Below are 24,326 nucleotides of genomic sequence, written 5' to 3'. Positions count from 1 at the left end.
AGCAGATATTCAGTGTGTTTAATAAAATTATATTTATTATTCGTGATCACAGCAAGAAACAAGATATACTAAATAGTTTGAATTGCCCAAATTTTCTCTAGAGAAATTTTAAGGTTTGAGTGCAAAAAGACCATTACTGTTATTTATTGAATTATAGAAAAGTTTTTGATAGTTGTTATGAATAAGATTAAAGTGTCAGTTCCATTACAATGAAATTTTCTTCTCTTCGTTTTCTCTCTTTTTGTAAGATTGAAAATCTTGTGTAATTGGTAAGGCGTACATAAATTAGATCATCAGCAAATTGTCTCCCTTGCTTTGAACAGAATTTCAACCAATAAAATAAATTATAATTTTCACATGCACTTTCTACCTATCACAAAGGAGGGGAGGTGTGTTGTCTGAAGATTTTAAAATATTTCAACTATATACATGTATATACCGCCTTCCAAGGAAGATGGTAAAGGCTGTCCTATTGTCCTAAATAACCGGTCGCGGTAGCTCAGAGGTAAAGCGTTCGCTTCGTAGCCGGGAGGTCGTGAGATCGACATTCTCTCACTAGAGGGTGCGTTACGTAAGGGTTAATGTACAAGTATCGCTCCATTCCTTAAAAGTAATGGACCGAGGCCCCGAAGGGGCCGAGGTCCATTGCTTTTAAGGAATGGAGTGATACAAGTACATTGACCCACTTAAAATACACCTTTGCTGAACTAAACTTTGTGCATTTAAGTCATGTCTTACGTTTTTCATTCTTTTGTTGCATGCATTCATATCTACTTGTATAAAGGCTGACCTACTTTCCGAACACTCCAGTCCTGAAAAATAATGGAGTGTTCGAACAAAGGAATGACGTCATAGGTGGATTTTAAGCAAGTCTCACCTTGGAATCACGTGACAATATAATCACATGATATAAACAGTCATTTTCGTTTCCTTACCCTTTAAAATATATGGCAACAGGTAATATATCAGGCTCTTTTCGTAGCCCAGTGCATCTTCGCAAGCCAAGTGTCCGATTCGCTTACTCTCATCTAGATGAGAGTAAGCGAATCGGACACTTGGCTTACGAAGATGAGCCCAATAGTGGCACTTTGTTAAACATTTTTACCATTTAGCTGTTTGTCTCTTATTTTACAAGTTTTATCGTATTTTGACTTTTGATTCCATGTTTACATTAAATTTCCACCACGTGAATGTCCTACATTCATACGCATATTACGAAGTAGTTCGATATTTAGGATCAGAAAATAACGATTTTAAACAATTGTAGTAAGCATCAATTTAATTGCACCAAAACCATTTCATAAAATGACTAAATATTTAGTCCAAAACATAAATGTGGGATGTTAGAAACATTTACAAGATTTCTGTAAATTGACCGTTGACAGAGGTATAGTGCAAGTAGCGCATGTAACTCGGGGTGCAGAATGGTAAGATCGAGCCCCGCTCATGCCATAGCTGCGTCAAACCTAAGATTGATTGATTGTATCTTGTTTAACGTCTCTCGAGAATTCCTCACTCATATGGAGACGTCACCAAGACCGGTGAAGGGCTTCAAATTTGGACCTTTACTCGGCGCTTACGGCCATTGAGCAGTGAGGGTTCTTTACCGTGCTGTGACACGGGACATCCGTTTTTAAGGTAATCTCCGAGGACCTGTGACATTCACACCTGATACAGAGCGTTTCGCGATGGAACTGTCACTACCTGTTTGAATGACGGAGGTCTATCGCGGCCGGGATTCAAATCCCAGCCTTCCGCTTGTGAGGCGAACGCTCTAACCTCTAGGCCACCGCAGCGGTTCAAACCCAAGACGTTAATATATGTAGTGATATGATTGTTCCTTTACCAAATGATTGGCATTTAGAAGTGAGAGTCACGGGTCTTTGGAAATAACCTTATAAACGGAGATCACGTGATGTGGCAGGCGTTGGCATGATAAAGAACCCTCACTGGACTAAATTTCTGGTACTTCGCCTACAGCTGGTGACGCCTCGATATGAGTGGAATATTCTCGACGGTACGCAAAACAATCAATCATCAATATTGTCCGAAATAAACGACGTAAATGTGTGAGCTGTTATGACGTATTCTAAATGCCGTCAGTAACTAACCGGTACAGAACGACCGCGGTAACACTGAATTCGCTAGATCCAATGGCGGATCTAGAGGGGGTTATAGGGATTGTACCCCCCTCCTTTGGTTGAATATTTGTAAAGGAAATTGTCGTTTGGGCTCTTTATCACCCCCTCCTTTTTGGGTGGGAAAGGTAGAAACTTGGGTCGCGAAACTAAATGGCATGTCGAGCGTTGCAAAATTTGATCTTTCATTGTATAATTCATCGTTTGTATTGTATAATTCATTATCTGTATTGTATATTTTTCATTTGTATTATATATTTTTCATTTCTATTCTAAATGTATATTTCCATTTGTGTCGTATAAGTTTTCATTTGTATTGTAAAAAAAACCATTTGTATCACATATTTTCCATCAGTATTGTTTCCCATTTGTGTTCTATGATTTTCACTTGTATTTATTTCCCTTTGTATTGTAAAAATTTTCATTTGTATTGTATCCAAGGGATTGGGTATTTTTAGATTGTTACAAAGGATTTCATTGGTTTAAACTATGATTAAGTCATAGGCTGTATCTCTTTCATAATTACTGTTTACTTACTTGCTTGGCCTGTTTATCATTTTTTTTCCTTCGAGAATGTGTCACCCATAGTGAGGCATTACAGGCTGTATGTGAAGTCTAAAGAAATTTAGACCTATGGTTAGCGCTTGCGGCCGTGGCAGTAAGTTTTCTTTTATCGTGTCATCGCCTGCCGCGATACGGGACTTCAGTTTCTGAGGCCATATCCAAAAGACCCGTGATTTTTACTTTTAATTGCCGAGCGTTTGGCAAAGGAGCAATCACTACCCATACGTCGTAGATTTGATGGCATGGGGGCCCGAACTTGCGACCTCGCGTTTATGAAGCCAACGCTCTACCACTGAGCTTTCGCGACATGTAGACCTAGATTCTACCGAATTTTCTCCCTTGCTCATTAACCTCACTTGCACCAAAATAGAGGACCAGTTTATCTTGTGGTTGAGCTTTCGAAACATTTCACTCGTTTTTAATACGATACATTGAGGCTAAAAAATTAACCAACGAAACCTTTCTTAATAAATCAATATAGAATCCCCTGGATTTAACACAAATGAAAAATTATAGAATACAAGTGATTAATTGACTCTATATTGTTTAAGGTAGCTCACTACACTAAAACTTACACTCTGTATGACACCACGTCACAAGATGGCGATTTAAATGTTTTGTGAAATTATTTGTATCAATCGACTTGTTTGTCTATCATCGTGGCTCAGTGATTAAAGCATTGGGCTGGTGAACCGCACATCACGAGTTCAAATCCCCCAGTCTTTTGTTCATATGTGTTGAAATGATTTTTTCGAAATCGTGTTTTTATCCAAATTTGTATATTTTTTGGCATATATACTTAATGTATATCATCATATCTTTTATAATTAGATCAGTTCGTAGTGTTTTGAGAAACTATTTCTTGGTGTAGTGAGCCACCCTGAACGTCCCTCTCCAAAAATTTTCACTCATTCGGAGACGTCACCATGGTCGATGCTCGGCACGTATGGCCTTTGAGCAGGGAGGTATCTTTATCGTGCCACACCTGCTGTGACACGGGGCCTCGGTTTTTGCGGTCTCATCCGAAGGACCGCCCCATTTAGTCGCCTTTTACGAAAAACAAGGGGTACTGAGGACCTATGACCTATTCTAACCCGGATCCCCACTAATACAAATGATAAATTATACACTATAAATAAAACATTTTCTACATACAAATAAAAAACATACACATGGAAAATGATACGATACAAATGGAACAGATCAAATATTACAAGTTTGACATGCCATAGAACTTCTCTTGAAGATTTTCTGAATCCACCCTCTGAGAAGAAAACAATCAGGTGAAAATACTAACACTGAAATGAACCCAACGTTATGGAAGATAAATTAGCTAAACACAATATTATCTGTTTTTGGAAGAGTTATCTTTCTTTATGACGCAAGTATAATGTTCACTATTGTGTTGAGACAAAATGAGGTCGTTACATCATGATAAGACTACACACTCCCTGTCTGTAGATGTTAAGGATAAATTGATTGTGAATAATTACACAAGACAGTTTTGGTTTCGATGTTTAGCAGTAGAAATTTAACCGTGTTCTAGACCATGCTTTTACCTTTCACAATATAACTAATACAATTAACAAATAACTTTGATTTTGCCATCGCAGTTTCATTACGTATGCTACACCAGAGTATTACATTTACTATAATATTCTAAATCCGATGTTGCTATTTATAGCTACAGACACAACAAAATCACCATAGCTTAATGATAATGAAATATATACAACATAACGCCAAATAGCAGAGAAACTGAATTTATACAGCAAGACACCTAAATTGTTCGATAAATGAAGTCATTTGAAGACTTGGGATTTTCACGTTTAGTTCTGGTAATGTACGGGGATCAGGCGGCGGATCTAAAACACGTCTGGATAAAAGAGAATTAGAAGACAAATGACATCACGTGATCCAAGGAGCAAAAACACTACTCATATATGTGCAGAAAGCTTTTATTAATAAATCAATTCCAAAATTATCAAATATAAAATATATGACGGTACTAAAAATGCAAGTCTGTCTCACATATATGACGTTGAAATAGAAATATCAATAATAAATAACATGTATGAGATACCGCAAAATAAATTACATCATGTTACAGTTATACAAATACGAAAGTTTCAATCACAAAACAGTAAGGAGCACCATGTGTTTCTGTAACAGAATTTGGGACGCTGTGTACAGAGATTAGGGACACTGGGATAAGACTGGCTCACCGTGGCAATCTTCACTTGCCTCGCGGTGGACACAAGGTAATAGAATATCAATATAAATCCTAAGAGATTCTTAACAGTGAAAGCACAACAGAGTTATATCACAGATTCAGCTTGAACACAGTTTATACAACAATTTTGGCAAATCTTAAACTAGAAAGACGTAATTGTGACGTCAGAGTGACGTGGAAGACCCTCGCCTCGGAACTTGACCTATGACATATCGACATTGGTACCCTTTATGATGAGGTCATGGTCACCAGACAGAACGTCCTCGTGCGTATCTTTACCCTGTAAACCTACAAAATAATAACGAAACTTTGGGTTAAAAAAACAAAGCACAACCTGCGATGCATATACAAATGTATATATTATTATATATATTTCAATGAGAACAACGAGATCACCTAAGTGTTTGCGGATGAATCCCAGAGAGGCTTTGTTTGTAAGAGACATAGCAATTTTTGGAGAGAGTGTGTACCGAACATCAAGCACACGCCCCACTGCCTTGTTTACCAGGAACTGGAAGTCTGTGACGCTCTGGTGACAGGTGCCCCTGAAATAAACGATGAACTTAGTCACATCATACACAGAAAAATATCAAACAAGGTACAGATGTTCATACAGGACTAAATCCAACTTAACCAACAAGTTACAGATGTTCATACAGGACTAAATATGTCAACCCCACCAACAAATTACAGATGTTCATATTAACACCACCAACAGATTACAGATGTTCATATTGACACCACCAACAGATTACAGATGTTCATATTGACACCACCAACAGATTACAGATGTTCATATTAACACCACCAACAGATTACAGATGTTCATATTGACACCACCAACAGATTACAGATGTTCATATTAACACCACCAACAGATTACAGATGTTCATATTAACACCACCAACAGATTACAGATGTTCATATTGACACCACCAACAGATTACAGATGTTCATATTGACACCACCAACATATTACAGATGTTCATACAGGACTAAAATATCAACCACGTAGATCACCAGGTTCTGGATCTGTCTCTCTGATTCTGATGTCATCCCAATGCATCAGCACACATTTTGTGGAAAATGAGCGACCGTGTTACAGACAAAACTGTGTACACAAAAATTCTTCATTGTAAGTTTGTCTCTTTGCTAATTAAATATCCATTCATTATCGTATAAACGTGTATTTAAAAATTTCATAAGGGGTATACGTATATGATAAAAGCATTACAACAGGTCTCGTTGACAGGCGCGGATCATCAGATCAAACTCGACGCTTCGCGTAGACTCGTTTGATTTGATGATACGCGCCTGTCAACTTGACGTGATCCGATTATTCGGATCAAGTTACTGTAGTAATGATATATATATATCAACTCTCAATCACGGATTTATCAACTCATGTACGGCTGTAATACTCTCCATCGTCGTAAAGTTCTGTCTGTGTTGAAAATTCTAGTCATGAAGGAAATTGAATTCGTTTGTTGAATGACCGGTTCAAAAGTCTACTAGTAATCCTGATCGAACTGGTGTAAAAGCTATGTAAACCAAAATAAGCCCTTCATGTACATTTAGAAAAATGCTTGTATGTCATTCGACCCTCCCTCACCAAGTTGACTTAAAATATTTACTTGTTACTGTTGACTTACATATTTACTTGTTACTTGAAATACATAGAATGCTTCAATATTTAGCTTTGTAGAATAAACAGATTATCATTTCTTGTGATTTTTAACCAATAAGCAAGGAACGTCTTTATTTGTTCTTCTATAAAGGTGACCTGGACTTCGGACTTTAAGACACATTGCGTGGTCTCTCAGTACAGAAAATAATTCATTCATTATAATATGAAGTATTTAAATATGTTAAGTTATTTTTATAGTTTAAGTCTGAAGTTTTGGAGACACCTACACGTACAGGTAAATTGACAGTTATTTATAGCGATGATTTACTATTCAAAAATCTATCAGCTCAGCATTCCTCTTTGATAACCTCTTTCCTACGCATTTCAACTTAATCAAATTTACTCTCCTTTTTCATTGATTGGTCATTGCAGTAAAGATTTTTTATGACAAGGAAGGAAAACTACTGTTTTGATGTAGATGTTCCAAAATTAAAAACGAGCACGAGAACTCAGTGTGTTATGATCCGATAATGTCCTGCTAATTTGTCTACACCTACTCATAATTCCGGTTTTATGTGTTTTATCATAACAAGTATTCCACGCAAAGAAAAAGATCAAGCTTACGACACCTGGTGGTTTCTGTGTTGTTACTCACAAAGTAATGCTGAATACAAAAATGTCTCCATATGATCATAAAAACTTCGTTTTCCGAATATGTAGCTATTCCATGATTACAGCACAGACACCAACTCTCAATCTTATTATAATATTAATGATTTCCATCTGATCCTTTTTTCTCGGAGTTTTTTTTTTCCATATGATTTATTTATTTATTTTATACACTGGTTAAATTTCATGTACATGTATTGTATTCAAAATACACAAGAATTATATGTACCTATTGTTTGCCAACGAAATACTTTTGTTTCATCTACGAAGAAAACGAATATCAAACATCAGTGGCGGATCTAGAGGGGTGTCCTGGGGGTGCCAGCCGATCCCCCTTAGTTGAACACGTTTTAATAAAACAAGTCATTGTATTGCCATTTTGGGTTTTCAACCCACCCATCCCTTCTGGGCAGAAAATGTATAGCCTTGGGTTGCAACTCCACCTCCTTGACTGGATCTGCCCCTGAAGATTGTTGACCGGAAACTGAGTTGATCATTGCTTACCTAATGGTGATCATGCTTCGCTTCTCTTTGTCGTCTGTCATCAATTTCATCATCTGCTCCACGTTTGTTTTCCACTGGAATGACTCCATGTTAACCATAAGAACCGGCTGACTGATGCTGTCATACACCTGCTCATCCAATGGATGCATCCAGCCATCCAGAACCACGCCCAGCCTGTATATATCATATTAAATTCACCACGAGATCAAATTTTATGTCATGCCTTTCATTTTTCCCCACATCTAATTCTTTTTACGTGGAATTTGGTGTTTCTTTGTTGTTTTTTATGTATTCATTGTTCTTTGTCTTAGTTTGTTTTACATGCAAAGCGTTTTAAGGTAATTGTGTTGATTAGATAAAGCGCTATATACACTGTATACATATACATTCCATACACTTTGTTAATTTAATTTCAGATGATAACAATTTCTATCTCTTTAATCCAAACGCATCACAGTTAAGAAGTTTTGTTAATATTAAACTCATTTGTTTGCCATCAGCAAATTATATTTATTTACTAACAAATGACTTTTATGTAAGATAGTGCAAATCAGTTAAGAAATGTTTTTGATGTCCGACCTATTCAATTACAGTCAGGCCGGCGGTGTAACTGTCTTTTCATCTTTTCGTAATGAGAGATTTCTGCCTTAACTTGACCGGGTGAATGTTCAGCAGGTCGCTTTCTGCTGGTGCCTCACCCATACTTTTGTAATTTTAGTATTAAACAACCACACCATGAAACAAATATGATATATGTCTCAAAAGTCAAAACTATTTGACAAGAAGTTCCAACAAAATAAAAAATCATGGCATTTATATTCTACAACTCTGGGCAGGCTGCACCCTTTGGGGCTAAATAAAAAACAAAGAACAACATAAGGGTTTGTCGATAAAGCAGATGGTGCTAAACATTTAAAAAATATATTGTTGTGAAACTTTCCACACACAAAACACTTGTTACATGCAAGACTTTACGGGTCATTCACCGGACGTACAAAATCTGTACATAAAATTAATGGACGCTTCCAACCATTGCGTAATCACTAGTGAGGGATTATCAACACGTAATAGACTTACTATGGGGATATCTCTTTGTTTCTGGCAAATATTTATAGGAAAAAAGACAATGAATAAAAAAAAATTATAATTGTATTTTGATTTGATATTTTAAAAAAAATTGGAGAGTCGATGTTGTTTTACCGCTTGCCGAAAAGGCCCGAGAAAGTGCGATTTTTCCCCCGCTTGCCGGAAAGGCCCGATAATGTGCAATTGGCAGAACAGATGTTGCTGTGCCGCGGTTATGAGAATAAAATTCCCAGTGATATAGCTGTAATTACGGACAGCGAGGTGTGAAAGATGTTTAGTTCCGTTTGATAAATGTTTCATCTATTCTAATTAAACAGCAGGAAATATACCTAAGTGTTCTCTTGTTTTGCTTAAGGTACAAACGGATTTTCTAACAAGGACATGCATAATGTATAAAGACCATATACACTTTACATTTGAAGACGATAAATGGATGTACACGTAAAGGTATCACCAATAACTCAATACTACTTCGGTGAACCGTTTTTTGTCAACAATAAATAAACATATCCCACACTTAATTTTTTCCATCTCTTCTAATACTAAAATAATTGCTTACTAATTGAAATATATTGACTGTTGAAGTGATGGTGTTGTGGTGTTGCGGTGACATTTCTCGATAAGTCGGTCTTAGATACCGCGGTAACAACTCACATAGAAACGTCACAAATGTTTATTTGGTTTCCCGTACTCTAATCCACTTTGAAAAACGAAAAGCTATTAAATAAATAAATAATGTTTATAAACAGACCGAAGTTCGAATAGTTGAATATAATGGATATTTAATCATTCAAAGATGACGGTCGAAGTCACTTTCTGAATCTATCTAGAGCAAGATCACTTTAAATACTACAAATTTTTTTAATAGAAAATCATTGACACCTGTACAGCTTAATATGACGACATAATTTCACATGAACTTACCGAAATCTTTTATCTCTGGACAATGTACATAATGTTGTAGCACCACCGAAAGAGTGGCCCATCACCACGACCCTGGACAGGTCAAAACGGTTCTGCAATGTACATTATAAACCTACATAGATATATAATCTCTCTCTATCTTAAATTACATTAAATTATTCATAAGCAATTTAATTTCTTCTATTATGAAAACAGAAATACATGGTACAGTGCAAGTCTATTGATGCAAAATGTCGTTTGAACTTGTAGATGAAGAAATACATTGCCCTCATTTACGTTTCGTTGACTCTATAAAATTCTGACTGCATTATTAAAATCAGTTTTAAATACATAGAAATTTTATATTAAGGTCTGTCTTTCTACAGAATTCCTGATCTCGTCCACTGTTTTATACAGCATTTTCCATTCACTGTTAAAATGAGGTTGTTTGTCACTGGAAATTTACACAACGCCCTTCTAACCACCGTCCTTTGACCCCTCCTCATTATAGTCTCGTACTCACCATAAACTGTTTGGTTGTGAAGTGGGTTCTCATGGAATTATGCACCTCTTTCCCCTCGTGCAGCAAAGTGAGCATGTCTAAAACTTGAATTACCTCATTAGCGCGGTGATGAACCTGCAACGATACAAACACAATCACTATAGTGACAACTCCTTTGTATGAGCAGATGATAAATGTACATATCTCTCTCAACCGTCATGCAACTGTGTATACGATAGGCACAAGTAATCATAATAGAACAGTAAGTTACTAGGGAATTCCATAAGATAACCGGTCGCGGTGGCTCAGTGGTAGATAACCGGTCGCGGTGGCTCAGTGGTAGATAACCGGTCGCGGTGGCTCAGTGGTAGAGAATTTCCTTTGTAACCGGGAGGTCGTGAGTTCAAGCCCCGCGTCAAACCTACGACGTTAACATAAATAAGCGTACGTAGTGATTGCTCCTTCGCCAAACGCTTGGCATTTAGAAGTCCCGTGTCGCGGCTGGCGTTGGCACGTTAAAGAACCCTCACTACTACGCCAATGAGCGCTAAGCATAGGTCTAAATCTGTGGTTCACCTACAGCTGGTAACGTCCGACACTCTCAGTATGAGTAAAAAATTCTCGACGGAACGTAAACAAGGTCTTGACTTGCTGTTATAGTTTTCGGTATACAAGAGGCCCGAATGTTCCTTTACCTGTTTGTTTCTGTAAGTAAAATCATCCCAAGGTTCGAACCACTCAAAAGGTTTCCATTCCTCTGAATACAAGTGTGTCCGATGGATTGCATGTCGATTGTGTGGTCGGGTGTTCGACTCTCCAGTGGTTGTGACGTTGTGTTTGTGGACTTGTTCTGTTAAGTGATATGTCATAGATGCCGAACCGTCGCTGTGAAAAGAAAAAAAAACCTATATTTCTAACAAAATTCCTTAGTACTTTTGTTTCGAATAAAGTCAATTAATATCACTAAAAATTGGGACATATTTCATTTGTATCATGTCCTACCTCCAATCCAAAATCAGCCAACACCCAACTTTGATGCAATTTTGCAATGACTGTCACAGATATTTTGATATGCTTTAAAGTATGCTTGCTGTTTAATCTAAATTATTTTATTTTTAATTTGTTCGAAGTGTCATTCTGGGTACAAATTACATCACAACAAATCATCCCGCTCCTTCATTATTGAACTGACGACAAACTGACCAATCAATATAGAAATGGTGTAAATCAAATTTTAATTATTGATATTAGGTATGGTTAATATTTACCGGTGTTCCATAGATGCTACAATAAAGCCTTGGGAAGCCAGTTCACAGCAAATGGTTGTGTTCGTCGTCCGGTTTCCGCCAAGACCATGCGAAAATATGACTACCGGAAACTGGGTGTTAGAGGGGCATAGGGGGCCCTGCCAAAGAGCGGGAACATATACATCTCCTACAAGAAGTGTTCCTCTCTTTTAATACTAATCAATGAGAACAGGATATACACAAATAATCATGGTAATTAATGAAGGATTTAATATGAAATTGAACTTCTAAATTAAAAATATATTACATTCAAATTGTTGCAAGGGACACGCTTCTGTAATGATATACAGTAATGTCAACCACAGTAGACATTACAATAATCCAATCAAAAACTACTATTCATTAAGTACATGACGTATATACTAAGACCCTTCAGATTTACCTCCCATCCAATTGAATATTTTGCCAACAACTTTTATTTTCGGATTTTTAAGAACGATGTCTGCGTATCCTTCTCCATACTGTTTCCTTGGTAACCAAAGAGGCCACTGCTTGTCTCTTTTCTGGAAAACATGAAATGCTGAAATGGAGAATCAGCTTCCCGCGGTAAGCAGGTCACACGGTGCATGCTCGCATTAATGCTTCTGTTGTTGTATTCAAAACAAACTCTACACAAATAATTACTTCTATGGGTTCCCAGAAGTTCAAATCTAATATATCATTATAGATATTGAGGTATTTTTCAATAGCCTATGCCTCCGTCATTAGTCTCTCAGCTTAAGACGATCCCATGTTATTGACCTGAGTCTAAAGGAAAATTCCTTCATACCGCTTACGGAATTAAATTATTGAATTCTTTGGATAGCAATTAAATACTTGAATATTGACTGATTTGGTAAGTTCATATAAGAAAAATGATACCTCAGACCAAGGATTATAGGAAAAAACAAACAAACGAAAAACCACCAAAACACACACAATAATAATGCATTTTTATCTTGGATTAATATATTAAGTCTTAAAATCTCCTCTTAACTTGTTAAACAAACTTACATAAATGTCTGTTTTCTGGACGGGGTAAAACAGTCTGAAGAATGACCCTTTCTCTGCAGGGCCTCCTCCACACATCATGTCCCAACACCCCACGCTGTATTCCCCAGACCCCACGGGCGTGTGTCGACGAATCTTTCCATTCTCTTTTGAATTCCTCTCCTCCAGAGTTTTTCGAAACACTTTTAATTTAAAACTAGGAGTCCTGTTTAACGATCCCGTCACGTTATCACATAAATGCATTTGTAGATCCATCGTTAATTTGAAGTTTCCGGCACTCTTCCTCGACAAGGTTCTATTTTCCTTATATCCACCTCGTTACGCCTTGTGCCAAACCGTGAACTTCTTTTTCAATCTCTTTAATCCGTATTGCGTACATACAAATTCTTAACCATGTCACACATATTGTTGATTTGGCAGGGCTGTATGTGGAGCTGTTTGTTGGAGATTCGCCGACACAGTGCGTTCGTTTGTATACTTATTTATTTCCTGTCGGTCGCCACGGCACTGGGTCGGTGTGTAAGTGTAGAGATTTTTAAATCTCTCTCGCCGTGGGATTCACCAACTCTAAGCTTTACTTCTAATCCATTAAGCGTAATCGTTGTGATGTTGCACAACATGTATGCAATCGTAAAGTGGCCATCGTTCTGAATGCGTAACAAAGGTGATATATGCCCTCCTTCTCCACCCACCTTGATTGTTGTATAAGAAATGTTTTACCTGAGGACGCACCTGCTCCGATCAATCACCAATCATTCGTTCATTACAGCTCGTTAGCTAGGTCAGTGACAAGCGATGGTGAAGCAAAATCGTTTCACTTAATTCTTATAGAATTGCAATTTGAAATAATTACACAAAATGACAACACTCTTTGGTTTATTAATCATATTAAATAACAGGATGATAAGAGATTGATGACAGATCCAAATTTCACGGCTGTGAAGTGTCGTTGGGCGAATTACTTGCAAATAAATTTGATGAAATTAGAAAATGCTATGAATATATTCAAAAATTTACAAGATACAAGTATAGAATATTGTTTTGATATTTGAAAGTTTTAGTTGATATGCCATTTACTATTTCATTACAATGGTTTCATTACATATATGTACTTCATGAATTCTTGTCCCGTGGGGATCCAGGTTAGAATAGATCCTCAGTACCCCTTGCTTGTAGAAGGCGACTAAATGGGACAGTCCTTCGGTTGAGACCGCAAAACCCGAGGTCCCGTGTCACAGCAGGTGTGGCACGATAAATATCCCTCCCTGCTCAAAGGCCATATTAGCGCCGAACATAGGCCTACATTTTGCAGCCCTTCACCGGCAGTGGTGACGTCTCCATATGAGTGAAATATTCTCGAGAGAGACGTTAAACAATATTCAATCAATCAATCAATCATGAATTTTTCATAAAAACCATTTTATCTTTTTTTTAACTGAAGATACTTGAGAGCAAAGAGCGATAACTCTTGATTCTGTCATCCTCCAAAAAGTTCTTCACGCTACAGAAAGGAAACAGATCCATATATTAAGTTTTCTAACTGTTTCCGAATCCTATTGCAACTCATTATATCTCTGTTGTAAATCATTGTCATTGTACTGCATGTATCTGTTTATATTGCAATAAAATAATGTTTACACTAAATTCGACGAAAGCATTTACTTTGTTTGCTTCTCTCTCTCTCTCTCTCTCTCTCTCTCTCTCTCTCTTGATCACTCTCTCTTTGTTTGAGTTGTTGGTATGTTGCACGAATGATAAGATTAACTTATGCAAACCAAGAGACCGGATTCCCCCCCCCCCCCCCCCCCTGTGCATTTGTTGAAATTGTCACTTTTAATCAAAGGAACAGATTCAAGAACTATTTTTCATTTTTGATGTTCTTAAAGTTTACAACCAAACTTTGGACCTTCTGATCGCAAGGATAAGAGCAATATTTTAGCCTTAACTCTGCGTTACGTAAACCCGAGTCTTTTTTATGTTTACAAACAAAGCAATGAAATGTTGAGCATCTTAATTTTGAAGTCTCAAATTTAACTTTTAAATGTCAGATGTGTTTAAAAATTTCACAAAAAATTAAGGTTATACAACATGACAGAATCTCATTGTAGAGAGTTTATTATTTGTTATATAAACAAAGATTGGGGTATGTTATTGTTTACAAAGTTTTCAAAATGCATAGTTATCGATCTAATTTTATCATACATATCACATTTGAAGTATTCTTTAGGTAAAATGTGCCAGTCGATTTTGATCATTTTTAGTGGAATTTTTTTGGGGGGTGAAAATCGTGAATCAGTCCCTTTAATAGATAGTGTAGTGACAGAGGAGGGAATTACAATAGTAGAACAGGACCATTTTACAGACAGGATATAATTTAACATAATATATATTGTCACTCCCGTGGGATACGAAATATAATTCTAAAGAAACAGACCCCAGCGATTTATGAATCATTGTCATTCGCTACACAATCAGTATAGCGAATATACGATCAGGGCTGAAGCAGAAAGAATAAACCAAACTGGGAACCCACCCACCCGATAATAAACCAAACTGGGAACCCATCCACCCGATAATAAACCAAACTGGGAACCCACCCACCCGATAATAAACCAAACTGGGAACCCATCCACCCTCTTGTAGACGTACATGTAGCTAAATATCTCACGTCTTGAAAACACCACTTATCTCTTACGCTCTTAATAAACACCGTACAGAAAGGTAGCGAAGTTTAAATCGATTAAGTTAGGACGATTTATCATGCGCCAGTCCCCATGTTTCTCTCTGTACCTCGATCAACACATGTCGCAGGGACAAATCAATTTGATAAGCATACAAAAGTTGGGCTTTACTCGGGGTTCGATACAACACAGGAATGACGTGGCTGCGTCTTCCATACACGTGTGAACTAATGAAAACGTGTCCCGTATACATATATCCGGGTTTGCTGAAATTCTCCAAAGGATAAAGATGAAATCTGTGTGGGTTTCCATGGTGATTTTGTTAACAATCTTGGATAGAACTTCATCTAAGGTGGGCTTTCCTAAAGACCAGAAAATGGATATCCTATTTCCGCCGTATATCGTGCCTTCCGGTCACGGGATTCCCGATGGTCACCTGCGACCCCTGGGTAGGTGGTTTATAATATTATACTCAGCATTACCGTATACTACAGAAACAAATATTGGAACCAAGTCTCTCGTCATCAATGCCACAACCATCATACATTACAGAGATTGACACTGGTGTTTTACGTCCCGTTGAGATAATTTACTATCGTCAAACATCATGTACATCCTCAAGTAGGTTGTTTTCTTAGAGGGCTGCTTAGTTAAGACAGAGTTCAAATCTGGGTCCGTTTTTCAAATTGAGCTGGTCAAAAATGTTCAGGGAAGTTTATCTAACCGATTTCGTCCATTTCATACAAGCATAGCAGCCAAAGTTACGAACAGATCAAACAATGTACTATGGTGGCAGGGGACAGTTTCTTTGGTTTTGAAACATGTGGATAGGGGGTATACACCAAAGTCAGATTATGACAGACTAATGAAAAATCATATTTCCATTTTATGTCAATACTTGTATTTCATATTAGTGTAGTTAATAAATTATGACCCTAAATTACATGTAATCTATAAATACTGGTGCTGGTGCACAAAACATGCTCTGAGCAGGTTCCCCTTTTTTGCTTTGATTTTCCCTCATTTGGGCTAATCCGCACCACCCCCCACACAATCACAGTACCAAACATGGGGATTTAGACACTGTGCACAATCAATAACCCTATCTACCCTTCTCAAAAATCTACCTCTCATATGGGGCCATCCACCTTCCCTCACAGCTACAGACCTTTTGCTAGACCCTGCATGTTTTCACCGGAATTTCTTCAGCAACTGACCACGTGTCTTAGTTTCGTATTTGCACCCATCTATATGCTAGGAATCATGGTGACACCTACATGTTGTATATCAACATTTTTACTAAGCACTCAGCTGCATTTGACATGCATCCTAAAATTATTGTATACATTTTTACACATGTAATATCACTTCAAATACGGGGTAATTCCATTTTTTGAAAAAGTTGACCGGGCCTATAGTGCGAAACTGTCCCCTGCTACCTATGATTACAATGTAGTTTTAAGTCGTAATTAGTTTATACGAGTCGTATTTCGTAAAACAAATCCAGATACTATCCTTAGATCGCGAAACTAAACTTTACTGTGAGGGTGAAGACTGGCCTCCACCGTGGCCAAACATCATTTGGATACAACCATTCCTATGCAGGATACAATCGTGCTCTTCACGCAGAGTACAACCAACCCCTTTGGCAACTTGCTATGGAAACTGTAGGTGTCCATTTTTGTGTTTTAGGAATGACTGTATCCTACGTTATACTTTCTTAGAATGGTTGTATTCAGCATTATATTTTAATTATCATTGATAATCGTCTTAATTGTAAAGTTTTCTTCCTGACATTTATAGTATACATTTGTAATAAGGTTGTCTTTTCACATTATGTAATTGAATTTTAGGTGGGGTTATTTTCTGTATTCTAAAAATATGAAGAAAGCGAACGACTGAGACCAATTTGCACAAAATTTTCAAACTGTGTTGAAGTGTTTGAGCAAGTGGTAGAGGATCTTACCAAATGCTATATATCATTCAAACCAAAATCAATTGTCTCACTTGATAGAATGTTTATTTCTTAAGAATTATCTGTATAAAGAAAAATATGGGCCACTTTGTAACCCCACCTCACAGACATCTACATTATCCATAGTAAATTGCTGTAAGAGTTGGTTGTACTCTGCGTCAAAAACACGATTGTATCGGAGTCATCCTGCGTAGGAATGGCTGTATCTAAATGACGTCTGGCCATGGTGGATCTCTGTATTGACTAGACTGTATAGAGCAATTCCACGTTTCACAACAGGCCCAGCACGCGACAGATAGGTTATTGTATCTGTTTACAGGACAGTCAGATGGTTATTGTAACATTTTACATGACAGACAGATGATTAATGTAATGATAGATAGATGGTTATTGTAATGACAGACAGATGCATGTTTATTGTAATGACAGACAGTTGGTTATTGTCATGACAGACATATGGTTATTGTAATGATAGACAGTTGGTTATTGTAATGATAGATAGATGGTTATTGTAATGATAGACAGTTGGTTATTGTAATGATAGATAGATGGTTATTGTAATGATAGATAGATGCATGGTTATTGTAATGACAGACAGATGGTTATTGTAATGACAGACAGTTGGTTATTGTAATGATAGACAGTTGGTTATTGTAATGATAGATAGATGCATGTTTATTGTAATGACAGACATATAGTTATTGTAACTACTTACATGACAGACAGATGGTTATTGTAACTGTTTATATGACAGACCGATGGTTATTTTAACTGCTTACTTTTCTAGGATGGCAGAAGAGATCCAGTGGCAGGATCATGGAGACACCGGAAATGCCAAGTGCGCATTCGCTGTACGTAAAGTACATCAAGAACAACAAACCAGTCCTGATACACGACGCCCTTCAGAAGGTCAAGGTCATGTCAGACTGGGAGGACGATATATACCTCAAAAGGCAGTAAGTCAAGGACATTGTAGTAAGTCAAGGACATTGTAGTATTTACGGCTGTATCGACCGTGGATATCGGCCTCGATAGTTAGAGTACCTGACGAGTAATGCAAGGGTCCTGGGTTTGATTCTCCGTCCAGCCCAAACTTTTCTCTATTTCTTATTCATATATTACTTTTATACAAATCAAATATATCAGAACACAAATCGCCATCAGAACTCGGTGTACATGTGATATAACAAGATTAAAGTTCTCATAGCGTCTGACAAGGAACGAATTTACTTTTTTATGTGTAAGATAGTTTCGGGCGGAAATCTTTGAAGTCACATTTGGCATGCATAATATAGGAGGTGAAGCTTATTCAATGTCAAAAGTAATTTTCATATTGCGACCGCATTTACAAAAAGATCGACAACCTGAGTTTCGATACACATGCATGCTTTTAGAATTCATTAATAGCCAGAGTTTTGTTTTCAGATTTGGTGATCTGAACGTGACAGTGACCGTAAAAAGACAGGCCATTCTTCAGGACGTGCAGCATGAACAGCACGTGATGAAGTTCAAAAAGTTCATAATGGATTACATGTACGAGGAGTGGTACCTCGTCACTCCAGTTCCTAGACAAATGATGGCTGATCTTCCGGTAAGGCTGTGTCACTTCTGCCCACTGGTTCACAATCTTCTAGGGCGACTTCGGTTTCTACCCGAGTACGAACTCTGGTTACATCGAACAGCGACAGTTTGTTACATTTCAAGTTAAATCCAACACTACCCAACTAACCCTGCCTTATACGAGGTTTAGTATGGTAGCAATATGTCGGCCTTGTTATGACATAACACACAGTGTCATAACACTGTCAGTTTTCAAACGATGGATGTGATTGGTTGAAGTATTATATATGGGGGTACGAAAGAACACTGGAATGTTTACCCTACTAACTCCGGTACCAACCAAAGTCGCCCTTTGGGTTTTCAAAGATTGCACTCTTAATTTTAAGGACACATAGCTGCTAAATAGATTCCAATGTCGGTTGATACCTAGGCAGAATGTGTATCGAATGACAAGAGACTTGTATGCATTAATGGTCTGTGAGATTCACACAACAAAACAATAAATGTTTGAAGTGTTGCATATTGATGGTAGGGCAAGTGCGTTCCTATAAATCTAAGAAACGGATGTCCTCTATCTCTGTCTTGGTCACATGACCTTTATGCAGTATCATGAAACACCACTGCCTGGTCATATGGAGACGTCACCATTGCCTGTGAAGGGCTGCAAAATATGGGCCTATGCTCGGCGCTTACGGCCTTTGAGCAGGGAGGGATCTTTATCTTGCCACACTTGGGCTGCGTTCAAGATCGTAGCGGCTACGTAGGGCTCGATGTGCTAGACTAGCCTTACGTAGGGATAACAAGCGTTGATTCATACAGTGCGTTCAAAATACCTAGATATCTATCCTAGCAGCTAGGCTAGCCGCTACGATCTTGAACGCAGCCCTGCTGTTACACGGGGCCTCGGTTTTTGCGGCCTCATCCGAAGGACCGCCCCATTTAGTCGCCTCTTGCGACAAGCAAGGGTTACTGAGCACCTATTCTAACCCGGATCCCCACGGGATTTGCCAAGTATGAGCTCCTAATAACATCTTAACATGTCTGTCCATTACAAGTTTGTGTCCCAGGCATTCATTCTAACCTTCGTTTTAGCTAGTGACATTGAACTTGCTGAAACTATTGAACTTGGTTCCGGGTCATCTCACAATCCCTGGTCGTTACCCAACTTCGTACCATGTATGATACACAACCGCTTCTGTATTACCAAGATTTGACCTAGGCAATATTTATATACTAAAGACCTTGACCAAGATCAAGTCATATTGCCTTACCATGAGTAAGGCTAACTTCTAATATGTCTCCATTACAAATCGGATGAACAGATATGATGATCCTGAATACGTTTATTTTACCACCCAAACTTTGTTAGCATGGGCTACAACTACGAGTATACACCCAGTTTGTTAACTAGATATGAAGAATAATGAACAAGTTTTTGAAATATGTAATGCATTTTCAGTACGTGAGCCATAAAGCATGATCTAGGGGCCTGAACTCCTGACCCTGGGGACAATTTCATTAGAGACTTCATCTGAGGGCCTGACCCTGGGGACAATTTCATTAGAGACCTCAATTTTCAAAAGATAACCGCAGCGGGTTTGTTTAAAAGACGTTTGGGAGTAAAAGAAATACGTGTATTTTGGAATGCATAACATATTTTCATTATAATTATGAATAATTTACCCACCCTATGACCTGAACCCCTGACCCTGGGACCATGATTTTAATAGATTCTCTCATGCTCATCATTACTATACACCAGGTTTGGTTGCGAACTGAAAAGATTTTTTAAAATTGCACTAGGTTTTTATACTCCGCCTCCATGGAGCAAAGGGGACAATTTGCGATGAGTTAAAACTGTTGAAAATTTGCATAGGGGATGCATTCATTTCTTGTTTCTGTTAACCTGTATCTTCTATTCAGTTGCCAGGATGCCTGAAATGTGGCACATTCTACGAGCGACTGTATGAGGCGCGGTTATGGATGAGCAGCGGCGGTACATCGTCACGCCTTCACAGTCACGAGGACCATGATTTGCACTGTGTGCTGTTTGGCAGAAAGGATTTCATTATTGTGGACGAAAAGTACAAGTGGAACTTTCTTTATGAGGAAAACGTAAATGTTCATTTCTCGTTATTCCAAATAATTTATGTCACGTTTATTACACATACAGCGTAACTTTGATAGAATACGTGTAGAATCTAGAGGTTTTGTGGGTTCGATTTGCGAGAATGAAGAGAAAAAGTTGCATGTGCATTGGCTTTCAGAATGATATGGTTGCTTATTTTTCTCCCATGGACATATCAACCAAAACTAAAGCTCGGGAAAATTAATGATTACGCGGTTTTGCGTCTCATCCAAATATCACTGAGATCATATAGGTGGAGTTCGCGTGTTAACTATAGTCTAATACTAAAGTTTAGTTTACGAATGTCTAGTGCACGCGAACGAAGTTTAGGTTAGTTCAGAAATAAAAATATGGCTGTCTGCAACAGATCAGTTGTGGATTGTCAATTTTGCAAGGTAGTTTTCGATGATGGCGTTGAAGAATTACATATGAACTAGCATAAATTTACTAGCTATAACTTGTTTCTCGATAACCGTGTTCTTCGGGATCGAAAAGTTTCCCAAAATTATTAATCAATTCAAAATATTTTTTTAATGCATCGCTTTCCGTGTGGAGAACGGCTGACTTTCATCTCTATTGTTGCATTTTACCATGCCGTGGCAAGAGTTAATTGTAAAACTGTGGCCAAATGAGTAAAATCGACTAAGATAACTAAAAACATGCACCTCTTGTTGATTTCTGTCACATGTTCTTCAAAATGTAATCTCTACTTACATGCTCAAACTACTTTTCACACTTTGTCCGCCATCTTTGAACTAGACCGCCAGTACGTGATAGAATAGTTAGTAATTTTCTACTAGACTCGTTCACTTCCGGCAAACTAAAACACTTTCGAGTGAACTATAGTTTCACTTTGATATGACTATAGTTGGCACTCGAACTCCACTAAAGAGACGTCTCCAGCTGTAGGTGAAGTGCCATATATTTTTTGACCTGTGCATTATGCTCAAGACCGTAGCAGTGATATCGTGCCAACGCTTTCATTAACAAGGAACCCCCGTCTTTAATCCGAGAGACTCGTGACTTTCGCTAGCCTGGATCATTCAAGTACCTAACGCTACGCGACTCCGGCATCGAGGATCGGACGCGGGCCTCCCGAGCATCCTCACTACTAGGGTACCGCAACCATAACACAGTTACTGTATAATTAGTTACATATGTAAATAGATAGTTATGCATGGTTTTGTATGTAGGTACACATGATATTGTGCATACAGTTTTGCTTCTCTGTTTGTTTTTAGTACAAGAATTCTGGTTCCGGTCACTCTCCCATTGACGTAGACAAGGTGAATATGTTCAAATTCACCGATGTCTCGACCACCCCCTGGAATCATGCCACTCTGACGTCAGGAGATTGTATTCTTATACCGGCCGGTAACTGCTAATGACCTTCAGTTTGATCTAATTGATTTTAATTTTGGCTTGGGCGGTGTAAATGAGGAGCCAATTATGTATTTCAATTTGAGAGTTTAAGCTCAAGGTAATTGCCTCCAAATGAATTTATATGGGAAAGGCTTCACTTATATAAATGTATCTCAAGTAAGAAATTATTTTGTTTCAAACAATATACATGTTAAAATCATGTAGACTTTTTACAGTACTGTATAATCCTTCCATGGTAGTTTCTTGGTTGTAGTTGTACAATACTGTAAAATTCTTGGTTATTTGTAGTGCTATCCTTTGATTGTAGGATACTTACACCAGGTGCGATCCTATGGCCGTGGTATCTCCTATTCCATTCTGTTTTCACCTTCGCTTGAGTACGACTCTTCTGACTGTAAGAAAATCCTCTCAGACGACGACACAGTGAGAGATGAAGAAGACTTGATAAAGAGGGTTTCCCTTGCGGACGCCAAATATATGTGGATAGACAGTGAAGGAAACAGGGTTGGTTAATATACTTAGATTAATTCTGAAAATCACCAGCAACTTCATTTGAATTTTCTATATTTTATAGTGAATATATAGACTCTAATACTGTTCTTGACGTTAAACGTTTTCTACTCTATGAAATAGTGTGTTATTTGTATCCTCAGGTTTTGAACCCTGATACAAAAGAAGCAAGTGAACTGAAAGTTGCATTGCTGCGTTTGTTGAGGACTAAAGATCATTTCTACGTTGAGCAGTTTGAACACTTTTACAATGATGCCATGAAAAGGGTACATTGTCGTATTAATCCTGTACGAATAAAATAGTTCTCTCATGATGTGGAAGTCTCGACGATTCGTATTTGTGATGGATGTATATTATATATTTTTTTCTAATTCAAAGTATATTTCAATGGTTTGCAGTTTGAGAATAAGCCCCCAGCAGCAGACGTTTTCACTGTACTGTCTTCCAGTGTAGGCCGTGACTATCTGACTAGAGATGACATCACCCTTCTCAGTGACGACATTCTGGCGACACTCTCACGTGTTCTCAAAGATGGACAATTGCCGCTGACGGTCACAAAAAGAGTGGAGCTTTAGGAGTTCATTTACGTGTTTCATCATAGTTCATCATAAAATGATGTCCGTTACAGATGACACTTTCTCTCTCTCTCTCTCTCTCTCTCTCTCTCTCTCTCTCTCTCTCTCTCTCTCTCTCTCTCTCTCTCTCTCTCTACCTTATTTATCTGTCTATCTATCTATCCATCCATCATACATTTCATGTATCATGTAAACAAAGAATGGAAAGCCTGTAGAAGAAAGTTCATGTAGAAACATGTTTGAATCTGTCACAATAATTATTCATTTGTATCACATTCGGAGATCAATTTGAATGTTCCCGTCCGTAACAATAAACTAGTATGTATAAAATATACGATATCGCTCTCTTTTTTTTTTTTCGTAGATGCAACTTTGACGAGTGATTATACGTAAATTCTTCATGACAATAAGGCAAGCACGTAGAGTGGGTGACGTAATGTACATAAATTTATGTTGGCAAGACAAGAACGTTAAGCAAGTGATGTAATGTACGAAAACCTATTATGGTACGACAATAACGTAAAGCCGACTGAAACCCATCAGAAAATTATATACAAAGAGAATATAAAAAAGTTATGTGTTTAGTCTTTGTGATGTAACAACATGCATTGAATTTTAAGGATGCCATAGTATGCTAATATGAAGCAAAATCTTTTAGAATTGAATAGAATAGGAAACCACTATACAGTAAAAGAACCGATTTGTTGTGTAAAAACGAGAAAATACAAAGGACCAGAGTGGGATTTGAGTCTTGGTCCCTGAATCTCTAGTCAGGTGCTCTATCAAATGAGCCATTTGGCCACTGTCGATCAAACCCGCCTGACTGCAACATTTTCCCCTCCTTAAATATATTCACGCCTTGAAGAAATCAACCCAGGATCTATATTCCCTAAAAGGCATTTTCACCTGTCGGTTCCAGATCCTGGTCACGACACCAAATTTAACAGGAAGGGAGAAAATGTAACGGAGCAGACAGGGATTCGAACGCGGG

The 24,326-nt window shown here is 37.8% G+C and overlaps 2 protein-coding genes across 2 annotated transcripts; one reads left to right on the top strand and one right to left on the bottom strand.

The window, feature by feature from the left end:
- Positions 1-4,646: 4,646 nt before the first annotated feature.
- LOC125647982 (platelet-activating factor acetylhydrolase-like) lies at positions 4,647-13,185 on the bottom strand. The gene is made up of 9 exons (XM_048874862.2): positions 12,527-13,185; positions 11,916-12,036; positions 11,495-11,660; positions 10,922-11,111; positions 10,248-10,361; positions 9,746-9,837; positions 7,736-7,909; positions 5,332-5,480; positions 4,647-5,223 (listed from the first exon to the last, which is right to left on the bottom strand). The coding sequence occupies exons 1-9, from the start codon at positions 12,776-12,778 to the stop codon at positions 5,138-5,140; spliced, it is 1,344 nt and encodes a 447-aa protein (XP_048730819.2). The 5' UTR covers positions 12,779-13,185; the 3' UTR covers positions 4,647-5,137.
- Positions 13,186-15,297: 2,112 nt separating this feature from the next.
- LOC125647690 (uncharacterized) lies at positions 15,298-23,669 on the top strand. The gene is made up of 8 exons (XM_048874464.2): positions 15,298-15,653; positions 17,967-18,135; positions 18,605-18,770; positions 20,663-20,854; positions 22,109-22,241; positions 22,558-22,754; positions 22,904-23,026; positions 23,159-23,669. The coding sequence occupies exons 1-8, from the start codon at positions 15,494-15,496 to the stop codon at positions 23,333-23,335; spliced, it is 1,317 nt and encodes a 438-aa protein (XP_048730421.1). The 5' UTR covers positions 15,298-15,493; the 3' UTR covers positions 23,336-23,669.
- Positions 23,670-24,326: the final 657 nt, after the last annotated feature.

The sequence above is a fragment of the Ostrea edulis genome, chromosome 6 (genome assembly GCF_947568905.1).
Source record: "Ostrea edulis chromosome 6, xbOstEdul1.1, whole genome shotgun sequence".
In the NCBI taxonomy this organism is placed as follows: Eukaryota; Metazoa; Mollusca; class Bivalvia; order Ostreida; family Ostreidae; genus Ostrea; species Ostrea edulis.
The sequence above is the reverse complement of the archived record's forward strand: the minus strand, read 5'-3'. Positions and strand labels throughout refer to the sequence as shown.